General features: G+C 45.0%; 1 protein-coding gene across 8 annotated transcripts in view; it reads right to left on the reverse strand.

The window, feature by feature from the left end:
* LOC137521658 (cytosolic phospholipase A2 gamma-like) overlaps positions 1-12,394 on the reverse strand; it is a 125,906-nt gene that overhangs the window by 63,613 nt on the left and 49,899 nt on the right. For 6 of the 8 annotated variants that reach the window (XM_068241279.1, XM_068241250.1, XM_068241223.1 and 3 more), the window contains 2 exons: positions 9,469-9,504; positions 6,487-6,525 (listed from right to left, as the gene is read on the reverse strand). The exons of 1 other annotated variant lie outside the window; for it this stretch is intronic. In XM_068241279.1, the coding sequence (XP_068097380.1) occupies positions 6,487-6,525; positions 9,469-9,504 (75 nt within the window). The remainder of the gene's footprint in view (positions 1-6,486; positions 6,526-9,468; positions 9,505-12,394) is intronic. One more of the 8 variants, XM_068241260.1, reaches the window with a different exon arrangement.

A 12,394-nucleotide genomic window follows, 5' to 3' on the forward strand; every position in this document is an offset into this window, starting at 1 on the left:
GCGTTACTGACATTGTCTGACAAGATTAGCTAAATGCTTGTTTCAGGAGTGTTTCAGACACTACTGCAGCCAAATAGACAGGCCCGGATTTACATCACAGGAGCCTATAGGCACAGATGTCCTGTCACCTTAGACTTCGCCCTCCATGGACCTACAAACCCTCGCTGAACCATGACCCAAGTGTGCTGGCTGGCCCAGCTGTCACCTCTCAACTACTTCCCATGCCTGGTGTAGGTAGCTACAAGTACCCCTTGCTATTTGGTAGCCAGAGATACCCTCAGTATTAAGTATCTAGAGGTGCCCCTGACTGAAGGGAGATCTCATCAGTGGAATGCCAAGAGCCATGTGAGTAACCTCTCATTTACCCTCTGCTCAGCAATATGTATAGGGAAGGAGGGAGGGAGCCCTCGGGGAGGGAAGCGGGCCGCCTCTCAATCATCTGGAGCCTGTAGGCACGTGCCTACAGTGCCTTATGGTAAATCCGGCCCTGCAAATAGATCTGCCAGGAAACTGGTATTGTTTAAAAGGTAAAAGATATGGCAGCCGCCATGCCCCTCTCACTTCAGTGGTCCTATAAAGCTTTCCCCACCATTATAAATAGCGGAGATGAAAGATCTGACTGTGGTGAACACTGTCACAGCTCTTTTGAAAGTCATTCATAGGCACAGAAGAGGTGAGGCAGCTCAGCTATATTATTACCAATTACAGAACTGGCCCATTAAATTAGTAACAGCAGCCATTAATTAGCAAAATGACATATTGCTTACCTGCATTTATTTCATCCAGATCATTGCACAAAAGAGAGAGACCCCTAAACAAGGTTACATGTTATTAACCACTTCGGTACCAGCAGCCTCTGACCATTTAAGGACCAGAGGCTGCTGGTACGCTAAAACGCCGCATCCCGTCGAATCGCCGCAGTAATTAGTCGCTCCCGCCGGTCACGCCGCTCTGTCCCCGCCGCAGGCTCCTCTCTCTGCCGTCTCTATGATGGCAGAGCGCTGTGCGCCGGTCAGGAGCCGCTTTCATTGGCTCCTGACCCTGTCAATCAATGTAAGCCAAAGGGATTGGCTTACAGTAATGACAGGGCCAGGAGCCAATGAAAACAGCTGCTGCCCGCCTCACAGTGCTCTGCCGTCATAGAGACGGCAGGGCAGCACATTGCGGCCGGGACGCGCGTTGAATGGGACGTAGAGTTTACGTCCGGTCAGAACTGCAGCGACACCCGCCCGCCGTAGATTTAAACTGCGTCGGTCCGCAGGTAGTTAAATTACATCTGAATTTCAAAACAGTCTAGAATGCATAATGTAACACACACACACACACACACACACACACACACACACACACACACACACACACACACACACACACACACACACACACACACACACACACACACACACACACACACACACACACACACACACACACACACACACACACACACACACACACACTGCTCTGCTCAAAAGCCTATGAGTTCTGTTTGTGATTTTTTTGGTTCCCATCATTGATTAACTAGTTAGTCCTAATTTTATCACCTGAGTGAGGCAAAAAATACCTAAGGCTTGGCATACAAAAATCGATTGTGATCACCCAAATGGACCCCGCCAGCCATTATGCCCCCCAAACAATTTATTTTTGCGTTTAGTTTTGATTTAAAGTGTACCTGATAGAAAATTTGCCATTTATGGAGGCAATCGATAAGGAACGATTCTTTGGTCGATTGCTAAATAGGATAAATTTGATTCGAAAGTTGGATTTTATAATGGAACTTGAAGAAATAATTGACTTCCGATTCGTTACAATCCTTCAGATCGCAACAAAAGGTCATATCTCTGATGAAAAAAATTGTACCGTTAATGGGCACCTTACTGGTGGCCACCAACGATCCAATCTTTTTCATCAAATCTTGCCATTTCTATGTAATATAAGGGGCTGCCTAAATTACCCATTCAACATATTCACTCAATTTACCCTTATACTAGGTACACACAATACAATTTACTGGCAGATTTCCTGCCAGATCGATTTTTCCGATAGATTATCGATTTTCCGATCGATTTCCAGAAAAGTGAACAGAACTCGATCGAAAATCAGATCGGCCATGTTGGAAAAAATTGATCTGGCAGGTAAATCTGACAGAAAATTGTATCGTGTGTACCTAGCATTATATCCTTATATTGTATAGATTTGGTAAAATTGGATGAAAACAGACTGGATCATTAGTGACCACCTTAAAGGGAACCTAAACTGAGAAGGATATGTATTTTTCCTTTTAAAATAATACCAGTTGCCTGACTCTCCTGCTGATCCTGTGTCTCTAAGGGCTGGTTCACACGGACGCTTGGAAGCGTGTACCGCCAAGCTTTCGAGACTCGTCGGCTAAACGCTCCAATTCAAGTGAATGGGAGCGTTTAGCATTGTGCGGTTACCGCCGATTACGCAAATGCGGCATTCCGATTTAACGCGTCACGACGGGAAGCCGACAATCGCCGTACCGCCGCTCCCGAACGAGATGTCACAGGACGACGCGGCTTCCAAGCCGCCTCAACGCCGCCTGTCTGTGTGAACCAGCCCTAATACTGTTACCCACAGCCCCTGTTACCCACAGCCCCTCAACAGGCGCTCTGACTGAAGTCAGACTGGATTAGCTGCATGCTTGTTTCAGGGTTGTGATTCAGCCACTACTCCAGCCAAAGATCAGCAATCAGCAGGGCTGCCAGGCAACTGGTATTGTTTAAAAGGAAATATCCATATCCCTCTCAGTTAAGGTTCCCTTTAAGGAGATGTATAATGGAGCTCTGTGTAGAGAGTCCCTAAAGACAGGAAACCAAGTATTGAGAGACAGTGGAGAGCTTTTATATTTTAAAGAGGCACTTTGGACTAAGTAATTTCACAGTGAGAAACTGGAATGGGCCATACACCTATGTATTATTATATGAGAACATTGGCATAACAATAGACCCTGCAAGGGCTGCAGCCGCAGGGGGGCTCAGAAGCAGCAGGGGCCTGTGGGGGAGGGGAGAAGTTTTTTTTCCATGTCCTGAGAGACTGACCGCTAAGGAATGCTAAGAAAAATTTGTCTTCTCTGCACAATTGTTTAATGACTGGATCTGTTCAGCCATTAATAAGGCCGCCCTGCCTGGGAGTATAAGCGGTTGGCTTCACCGCTGAGAAGCGCTGTTTTATCTAAACTATATATAATATTTTTACTACGAATGAAAACCACATAGGTAATGCACTATAGTGCGCTCCATTTTTTCTATAGATTAATAAGGAATCTTTCAGAGTTTTGTAGACAAAGATTTGTAGACCATCCCTATTCAGCATGCAGCAAGGTGAGAAGGGGGAAAAGTTTATTTTCCATGTCCTGAGAGACTGACCGCTAAAGACACAGAGAAAAATCTGTATTCTCTCTGCACAATTATTCTAATGACTGAATGATTCCTTATTAGTGGCTGAGCAGAGCCAGAGTTTTGTAGACAAAGATTTGTAGACAGTCCCTATTCAGCATGCAGCTAGGCCTTGTGTACAGTGCCATGCCCCCATTCTCTCTACCCCTCCCCAAGTGCTGTGTACTGTAGTAATGCTAGAGAAGTCTGAAGAGCCAATTCTGCTCCATCAGAGATGGACAGAGTGAGAGTAATAAGCTGAGACTGGGAGCATACTCGTATCAGTTTTCTGTATGCGTTTTCTGCACACCATGTGTGTCTATATGTGTTAAAACATGCAGGTTTTATCGCAGAAGCTAATGTAATTGAAAGAGAAAATGCATGCAGTGATTCACTGCTTTCTGTTGTTAACTGAATGGGGCAAACGCTTGAATAGTGTACACTAGCCAATTGAATAACATTGGTTCTCAGTTTACTAGTGCAGACCGTGATTTCTAGCTACGCCCCTGTATGAGGAGATTGGGCCCTGAAGTCGGTTTATGCCAGATTCAGAGTTTTGCTTATACAGGGCACAGTAGATCCTGGCAGGATGGGTACTTTCTTCCAAAGGACAGAAGTTATGATCTAATCCAGTACTTATTTACTGGAGGGAGTGAAGACTACTCTGCTGCAATTATTCATGGGGGTGTTAAACTGAACCCTAGACAAAAGTCTCAGGTTTTATACTCACCTGGGGCGTCTGTCTGGTGGGGGACAGGACAGAGCAGCCTGGGGAGACAACGAGGAACCCAGTGGCCTCAATGGGGATGGAGGAAGCCCTAAGCGAGTTTAAAACCTGTTCTTTAAGAAGCAATTTTATAAACCACGTATTGACTTTTTGGGTGACAGGCTTTCTCCTGAAAAGCAAAGTTATTTATTATCTTTAGTTTGATAGAAAAGTATCTGGATGCTCACCTTAAAGAGAACCAGAGGTGGCTTCCCAAGAATGAAATCCGCACACAGAGGCTGGGTCTGTCTATACTGCCCAGCCCGTGTTGCCAAGTTCCCCCTGCGCTCTGCTATGCCTCATAAATCACAGCCGCACTGTCAACATGCAGTGGGCTGTGTTTACATCTAGTGTCACTCTCGCCGCTCCCCCCCGCCGCTCCCCCCTGATTGCATATCCAATCAGCGGGGAGGGAAGGGACGCGGGCGGGGACCGAGGCTATGCAGGAGGCGGGGGGAGCACGCAGAGTGAGATTACATAGGTAAACACAGCCCGCTGCGTGTCGACAGCGTGGCTGTGATTTATGGGGCATAGCAGAGTGCAGGGGGAACTTAGGGGGGGATTGAGATAGAAACAGAGGCTGGGCAGTATAGGCAGACCCAGCCTCTGTGTGCAGATTTCATTCTTGGGAAGCCACCTCGGGTTCTCTTTAAAGGACTACTATAGGGGGGAAAAGTAACATTTAAAATACATGTTAACACATACAAATAAGTAGTACGTTTCTTCCAGCGTAAAATGAACCATAAAAATTACTTCTCCCATGTTGCTGTCACTTACAGTAGATAATAGAAATCTGACAGGTTGTGTGCCAGCTCATCTCCTCATGGGGATTCCCAGCATGGCATTTATTCTTTATAAAAGACACTCATTGAAAAGGATTTATACAAATATGCTAGCCAGCTATATATGCTTGCTGCACACTTTTTTGGTAGTTGGATGGAGCAATTTCCATTCACTAAGTGCTTTTGAAAATAAAGAATTCCCTGAAAACCCCCATGAGGAGATGAGCTGGTCCAAAACCTGTTGGATCTGTCAGATTTCTACAACATATGACAACATTTAATTTATAGCACATTTTACTTTGGGGGAAATGTACTTCTGATTTCTATATGTGTTTAAATGTACTTTAAATGTTATGATTTTTGTGATAGTGATCCTTTAAGGAGAAAATTCATTTTATTTTTCACAGTGAACTGTTGCTACAGTAACAGCTTCAGTCATCTGTTTTATGGACAGGAAGTGATGTAAAAACTAAAGCTGCGTTATACACTTGTTGTCATGGTTACATGAAGGCTACAGTTTTGAATTCTACCTTGAAGCATTCACTTTAAAAATCTGATTCTAAAAATGTTTCCAGTAATGAAATTACTTTTTCACATAAAAATGGTTTTATGAAGACAACTGGTATGCATCTCCTTGGTGATTGTTGAAAGCAGGGCTGGATTTCTGGTAAGGCCACAAAGGCCTGGGCATTGGGCGGCTGCAGCACAAGGAGGCACCTGAGCATGCAAGACTGGCTGCTACATATGAAAGAGGAGGCTGAAAATGGGGAGCAATACATGAAAAGGGGAAACTGATGCTCAAGGGAGCTGATCATGAAAGATGCTGTACATGGATAATAGGCAAGGAAGTGGGGTCTGCAGATGGAATGGGAGGGAAGCCACAGCATACTTGGCCTAGGGGAACAACACATATAAATCTGGCCTTGGTTGAAAGTGAATAGTGAAATTTCAACCTACTTCAGTACCCTTACAGCAGCATGACATATGGCTCTGAATCCAAAGGTTCTGAGTTGAACTCTGGAGGTGGTAAAGGTCTTCAATCCTGTTGCTCTGAGGTTGTGAGAAGTATTTAAAGGATACAAATACAATAAAACCAGCTTTATTATCTGGGGCTTCCTCCAGCCCCTGGAAGCCTGTGTCCCTTGCCACAGCTCTGCTCCCGTGCCACAGCTCTCAGGCAGTCTCCCGGAGTCCCCTCCGTAGCAGCCGTCGCTCACCAGGCAGGTGGGCAGCCTCTGCGCATGAAGTATTGCTTCTGCCCAGAATGCTAGAGCTGAGACGTGGGACACAGACTTCCAGGGGATGGAAGAAGCCCCAGGTAAGTATATCTGATTTTCTTGTATTTGCCGGATGTATCTCTTAAAGTGACACCATTATAAATAGGGGAAATGGAAGATCTGACACACTGGTGAACGCCATCAAGGGTTATCCATGGCTACAGAAGAAGTGAAGCAGCTCAGTTATATTATACCATTTATAGAACTGACCCGTTACATTTGTAACAATAGCAGCTCTTCATTAGAAATAATGTATTGCTTACCTGTATCAATTTTATCCGAATAGGCCAAAAGAGAGAGTCCTAAACAAGATTACATATTAAATTACATCTGAACCATAATTTAGAATACATAATGTAAGAAATCTCCTATAGTTGGAACTAATGGTAACCCTTCCCACACACCTCTCTCTCTAGAGAGAGATAAGCATTGTGACTGTTGAGATTTATGGCAAAAACATGCAGAATTACTGCCCAATTCATATAAGTCTTTGTAGTGCAGACAATGGGGTTAATTCACTAAACCGTGCTAATGCATAGCACGGCTGTTAACACACCTTACCAAAGTAGCATATTGAGTGCTACGGGCTGAGGGCAGGATGAGTGGAGCTCTCGTCATTGCCAATTAGCAGGCATAAGTTCGTAGTGCTCACTACGATACTCTGATAAGGCGTGTTAACTTTGATAAGACATGTTAACTTTGGTAAGGCGTGTTCTCTCTGATAAGGCGTGTTAACGGCCATGCTATGCGTTAGCACGGTTTACTGAATCAACCCCAATAACAGCATGAAGGCCCATTCACACTAGCAATCGCAAAGCGCTAGGATTTTGCACAGGTGATTTTATGGTGATGAACGCTGTCAAAATCACTGTACACTCCGTTTTTGAGTGATCGCGATTAGCACTTTTTAAGCACTATCGCAATAGCTCTAGAACCACAGTAAAATGACGCATGCACCGTAAGATCACTACTATTACTACTATGAAGTTAGTATTGCCCTAGCAACTCAAACATGCTCTCCCTGCTCAATTTTCCCAAGGTATCCCTTCTGCTTTAACTTTGCTGGTTCTGGAAAGCATCAAGGATGGCCCGGTTATGGAAAGCTTCAAGAATGGCCCGGTTAGGCACCTCATTGGAAACCTCTATCTCAGTGTTTCTCAACATTTTATTGGTATGTACCCATATATATTTTAATCCTGCTGTGTATATATTACATATTTTGCATATCTTTTACTGTATTCTACTTTTATACTTCATAAACACCTTTAACACCCCCCGCCCCCCCAAAAAACAACAATAACGCTTCAGCGATTAGCAACAATCCCCCTAGTGTGAATGGGCTCTAACTGTGGTGTATAAACTATAACTCTGTCCTAAAACCAAATCAGTTTGAGAAGGCACTGTGCACAGGGGTTAAGTGGGGCGTGGACGCAGGGGGACAACGTCCACCTGCTCTTTTCAGAGGGTGGACGTCGTCCACCCTGGCATGTGTGGAGGGAAGCAGCGCAGAGGAGAGCTGTGGGGACAGTGGGGAAGGGGAGACGTCTCCCCCCCCTCCTCTCACCTTGGGGCTCCCCCTCCCTTGCTCTCCCCTCCAGAACTAAGTCTTGTGCGGCGTTTGGCAGCGGGCGGAACTTACCTCCGTCTCGCTCCAAGCATCGGAAGTTCTGGTGCCGCTGCTCTGGTCTGCACCAGACCAGACTAGCGGCAAATTCATTAGACCATCCCGCACCTGCAACAAGACGGAGGTAAGTTCCGCCCGCTGCCAGCCGCCGCACAACACTTAGTTCTGGAGGGGAGAGTGAGGGTGGGGGAGCCCCAAGGTGAGACATCCCCCCTTCCCCACTGCTGATCCCACAACTCTCCTCTGCGCTGCTCCCCTCCTACTTAGGGGACCCCTAGCTACCTATTCTGGGGACATATACCCCTACCTACATATACTGGGCACATATACTCCTGGCTATATACACTGGGGACATATACCCCCTGCCTCCATATACTGGGCACATATACCCCTGGCTATATATACTGGGGGCATATACCCCTGCCTACATATACTGGGGGCATATACCTCTGCCTACATATACTGGCGACAGCTATACACCTGACTACATATACTGGGGACTACTTTACACCTGGCTACTTATGGAACATATATGCACCAGGCCACCTTTTCTTGGGACATTATACACCTGGCTACCTATTCTGGGGACAATTATACTCATGGCTTCTTAATTATACTGGGGACACCTATAGACCTGGCTACCTATGCTGGGGGTACGTAATAGGAAGGTACGTAATAGGAATAGTCTCACCTCGTGATAAGAGGTCAAGATTTTTATTGTTCGATACCAATAAAAAGGTCGATGCATTTCACGGAACCTACCCGATTCCTCAGGTCAATATGAGACTGTCTTAGCTATGTATCTCCCTTTCAGAGTGCCAAAAAATACCAAATCGGATGGTCAGTCAAGCCACAAAATCGATATATGGTCACCCTAACGTGCCCTAAAACCATATCAGTCTGTAAAGGGTGAAGGCTTTATTCACCTTCTCCATAGCTGTTCAATAGCCAGCAGGTTCCCCAATGTCTCCATTTCCTGTGGGCTCTCCAACCCCCATTCACCTTTGCTGTGGCGTTCTTATAATATCCACTGCAGCCTCTACTTCCATCTGTCTATTTTTATTTCAATGGCTGGATGTAGTGATTGTAGAATGGATTAAGTTCTGCAGGCAACCGGTGTTCACATTATTATTATTATTATTATGTATTTTTATAGCGCCAACATATTACACAGCGCTGTACAGTATAATATATATGGTCACTAACTGTCCGTCAAAGGAGCTCACAATCTAATCCCTACCATTGCCATATGTCTATTATGTAGTGTAAGTACTGTAGTCTAGGGCCAATTTTAGGGGGAGCCAATTAACTTATCCATATGTTTTTGGAATGTGGGAGGAAACTGGAGTGCCCAGAGGAAACCCACGTAGACACAGAGAGAACATACAAACTCTTTGCAGATAGTGCCCTGGCTGAGATTCGAACCAGGGACCCAGCGCTGCAAGGCGAGAGAGCTAACCACTACGCCACCGTACTGCCCACATGGGAAGAGGCAGTGGTGGAGGTAGTTCAACAATATAATTTCAGCGTAAGGATAAGCAAAATATTTGAAAACCAGTTTCCCCACCACTCTTCTGGAAAGGTGCGTGAATGAATATACAAGATTAAAAGCCCATCTTACCTTTTGGTTTTCGGAGTGTCACATGTTGAAATAGTGCTGTAAAATATTATATTTTTTAATTTCTCTTTTCTAGAAGAAAAGTTAACATAAAACTATTAAACATAATTCGTAGACTAAAGTATTTATCTACTGAAGTGTGGGTAAGAGATCTTAAAATAAGCTCGTCTTCGTCATGCAACATACTGCATTATTGATTTTAGTCCAGTTTTGAACATAAAAGCCTGGAGAAAGGACGGCTGAAGCGAGAGGGATATGGACAGGGACGGATCTGGGGGGGGGGGGGGGGGGGGGGCGAGCGGGTCTCTTGCCCCAGGCGCAGTTTGTTGAATTCTTAAAAAGGCTCCAAAACTGGATAGGGAAAGGCAGTTTAGGCGCCAAAACCTGACCTTTAGGCGCCAAAACTGGATGAGGAATGGCAGTTTAGGCGCCAAAACCTGACCTTGCCCCAGGCGCAATTTAGTCTAGATCCGTCCCTGGATATGGAGGGTGCCATATTTTTTTAAGCAATACCAGTTGCCTGGTAGTGCTGCTGATCCTCTGTCTCTAATCATTTTAGCCATAGACACCGAATAAGCATGCAGCAGATCAGATGTTTGACATTGTCAGCTCTGACAAAATTAGCAGCATGCTTGTTCCTAGTGTTATTCAAACACTGCTGCAGCCAAACAGATCAGCAGGGCTGCCTGGTAACTAGTATTGTTTAACTACACAACTGCTCAAAGCCAATTTGTGTGAGCAGCACGGCAGCTCCAGGGCCACTCCACACCGATCGGCGTGAAGTACTAGGGGCGGAGATTGCAGGGGATTGCGCGCATCTCCGCTTGAATGAAGGAGCTCCGCTCTACCATCAGCCTCCCAGCGTGATCTCCACTAGGAGACTATTAGATGGTGAAACCGCTGTCTATTTACTCTGTACAGCACTGCGATCTACGGCAGCACTGTACTGGGGACAGCTGTGTGGCACGGCTGTCACCCTGGGCGGCAAGGAAGCGATCCCCTGGAATGAAAGCAATCCGCTGAAGTCTGACAGCCGATCACGCTGATTTCCAGCGGTGGGGGGTTACAAATTAAAAAAATGCACATTTAATAATTAAATGAAAAATATTTATAATAAAACAAACATGCTGGGAGCATTAATTGACCGCCATTGCCTACCAACAGAGAGCTCTGTTGGCGGGCATAAAAAGAGGGGGGGGGGGGGGGGAATGCAACGAGGTCTTAAAGCTGCAGTGGCCTTAAAAAAGAGAGAGTATGAAGCGAGAATAAAACTCGCTTTTTAGCTTATATGCAGCAGGGGCATGTTTGTCCCTGCTAAAACGCTGCTATCCCGTGGCAGAATGGGGGGTCTTTACTCCCCAAATCCTCCCTGCAAAATCCACGACAACTGTGTCTCTAATACGTTTAGCCACAACCCCTCAACAAGCATGCAGATCAGGTGCTCTGACTGAAGTCAGACTGGATTAGCTGCATGCTTGTTTCAGGTGTGTGATTTAGCCACTACTGCAGCCAAAGAGATCAGCATGACTGCCAGGCAACTGGTATTGTTTAAAAGGAAACATATCCCTCTCAGTTAAGGTTCCATTTAAGACCCTGGTCCTCAAGTGGTTCAAGGGAAATAAATACGGCAGTCTCCATATTCTTCTCAATTCAGTTGTCCTTTGAATACCGAGTAGGAGCCTACAGTGGAGCGTTTACCACCATGGTGGAGTGGAGAAGGTTTGAAGGACTTAAGCAGTTGGAACATTTTCGAAGCCTAGTCTGAAACCAGAAACCACATCTTAGCTAATTTCCAAGTATGGATAGAGAGCAGCTCTTACTGTATAAACTAGTACATCATATCAAAACATTGTTAAAATGAATATATTCAAAGTGACTACGTACTGAGAGTGATATGAAGGCTGTCCCATTTTCTTTCAAACCATGCATATTCCCTGGCTGTGCTCCTGACCCTGTTCCTTCAATACTTTAAGCCATGGATCCTGAACCAGGATGCCAACCAGCTGCTTTCTTGTCTAAATACACTAACTGCATACTTGTTTCAGGACTGAAAAAGAGGAGAACCGAGAGCCCGATATGGTGTAGTATGTCAAGGTAATTGGATAATTGAAAAGAGTATAAAATGAATACTCACAAACCAGGGTTACCTCCAGGCAACCACTGTATAGGCAGGTGAGGAGATTAACCTGTCCCCACTCAGGATTAAGAAGTCACTCTCTGTAGGCTTGAAAACAAGAAGGGGTATCCCCCTCCACCAAAGGTGGATACAATCAGTGTTATAGTAGAGAACAGAGGCGCCAAAAGGATAAAAACAATGTTTAAAAGTTTTAAAAATTGCTTAGGAGGCAGTGGTGGACTTACCTCCCACAAGCAGACACAACAGACTGTGTATTCACAAAAGGGATATTTATTGGTATACTCCAAAAGTTTGGAGTATACCAATAAATATCCCTTTTGTGAATACACAGTCTGTTGTGTCTGCTTGTGGGAGGTAAGTCCACCACTGCCTCCTAAGCAATTTTTAAAACTTTTAAACATTGTTTTTATCCTTTTGGCGCCTCTGTTCTCTACTATAACATTGTTTCAGGACTGTCATTCAGGCACCACTGAAACCAGTAAGGTCAACAGGACAGTCCAGCAACTGGCAAAGAAAAAATAAATAACACACACTGCATTTCCTCTTTGTTCTAATCTTTTAGATTAAAATCTACTACCACAAAAAAAGTTTGTAGCAGAACAGCATTCAAGCATTTAAAACAGCACTTTGTTCTTAAGTGGAAAGCTTAACTTCTGGCCTCATCCAAAGGTATGGTAACATTATCCTTTGTATACATTTCTTCATTTTCTACAATTAGTATACAGCCAGCAGTGTGACGACACTGAACTGCACACATTGTAGAACCAGAGAACTGAGAGTTGATCACTTGAT

Source organism: Hyperolius riggenbachi, chromosome 1 (assembly GCF_040937935.1).
Source record: "Hyperolius riggenbachi isolate aHypRig1 chromosome 1, aHypRig1.pri, whole genome shotgun sequence".
Lineage (NCBI taxonomy): Eukaryota > Metazoa > Chordata > Amphibia > Anura > Hyperoliidae > Hyperolius > Hyperolius riggenbachi.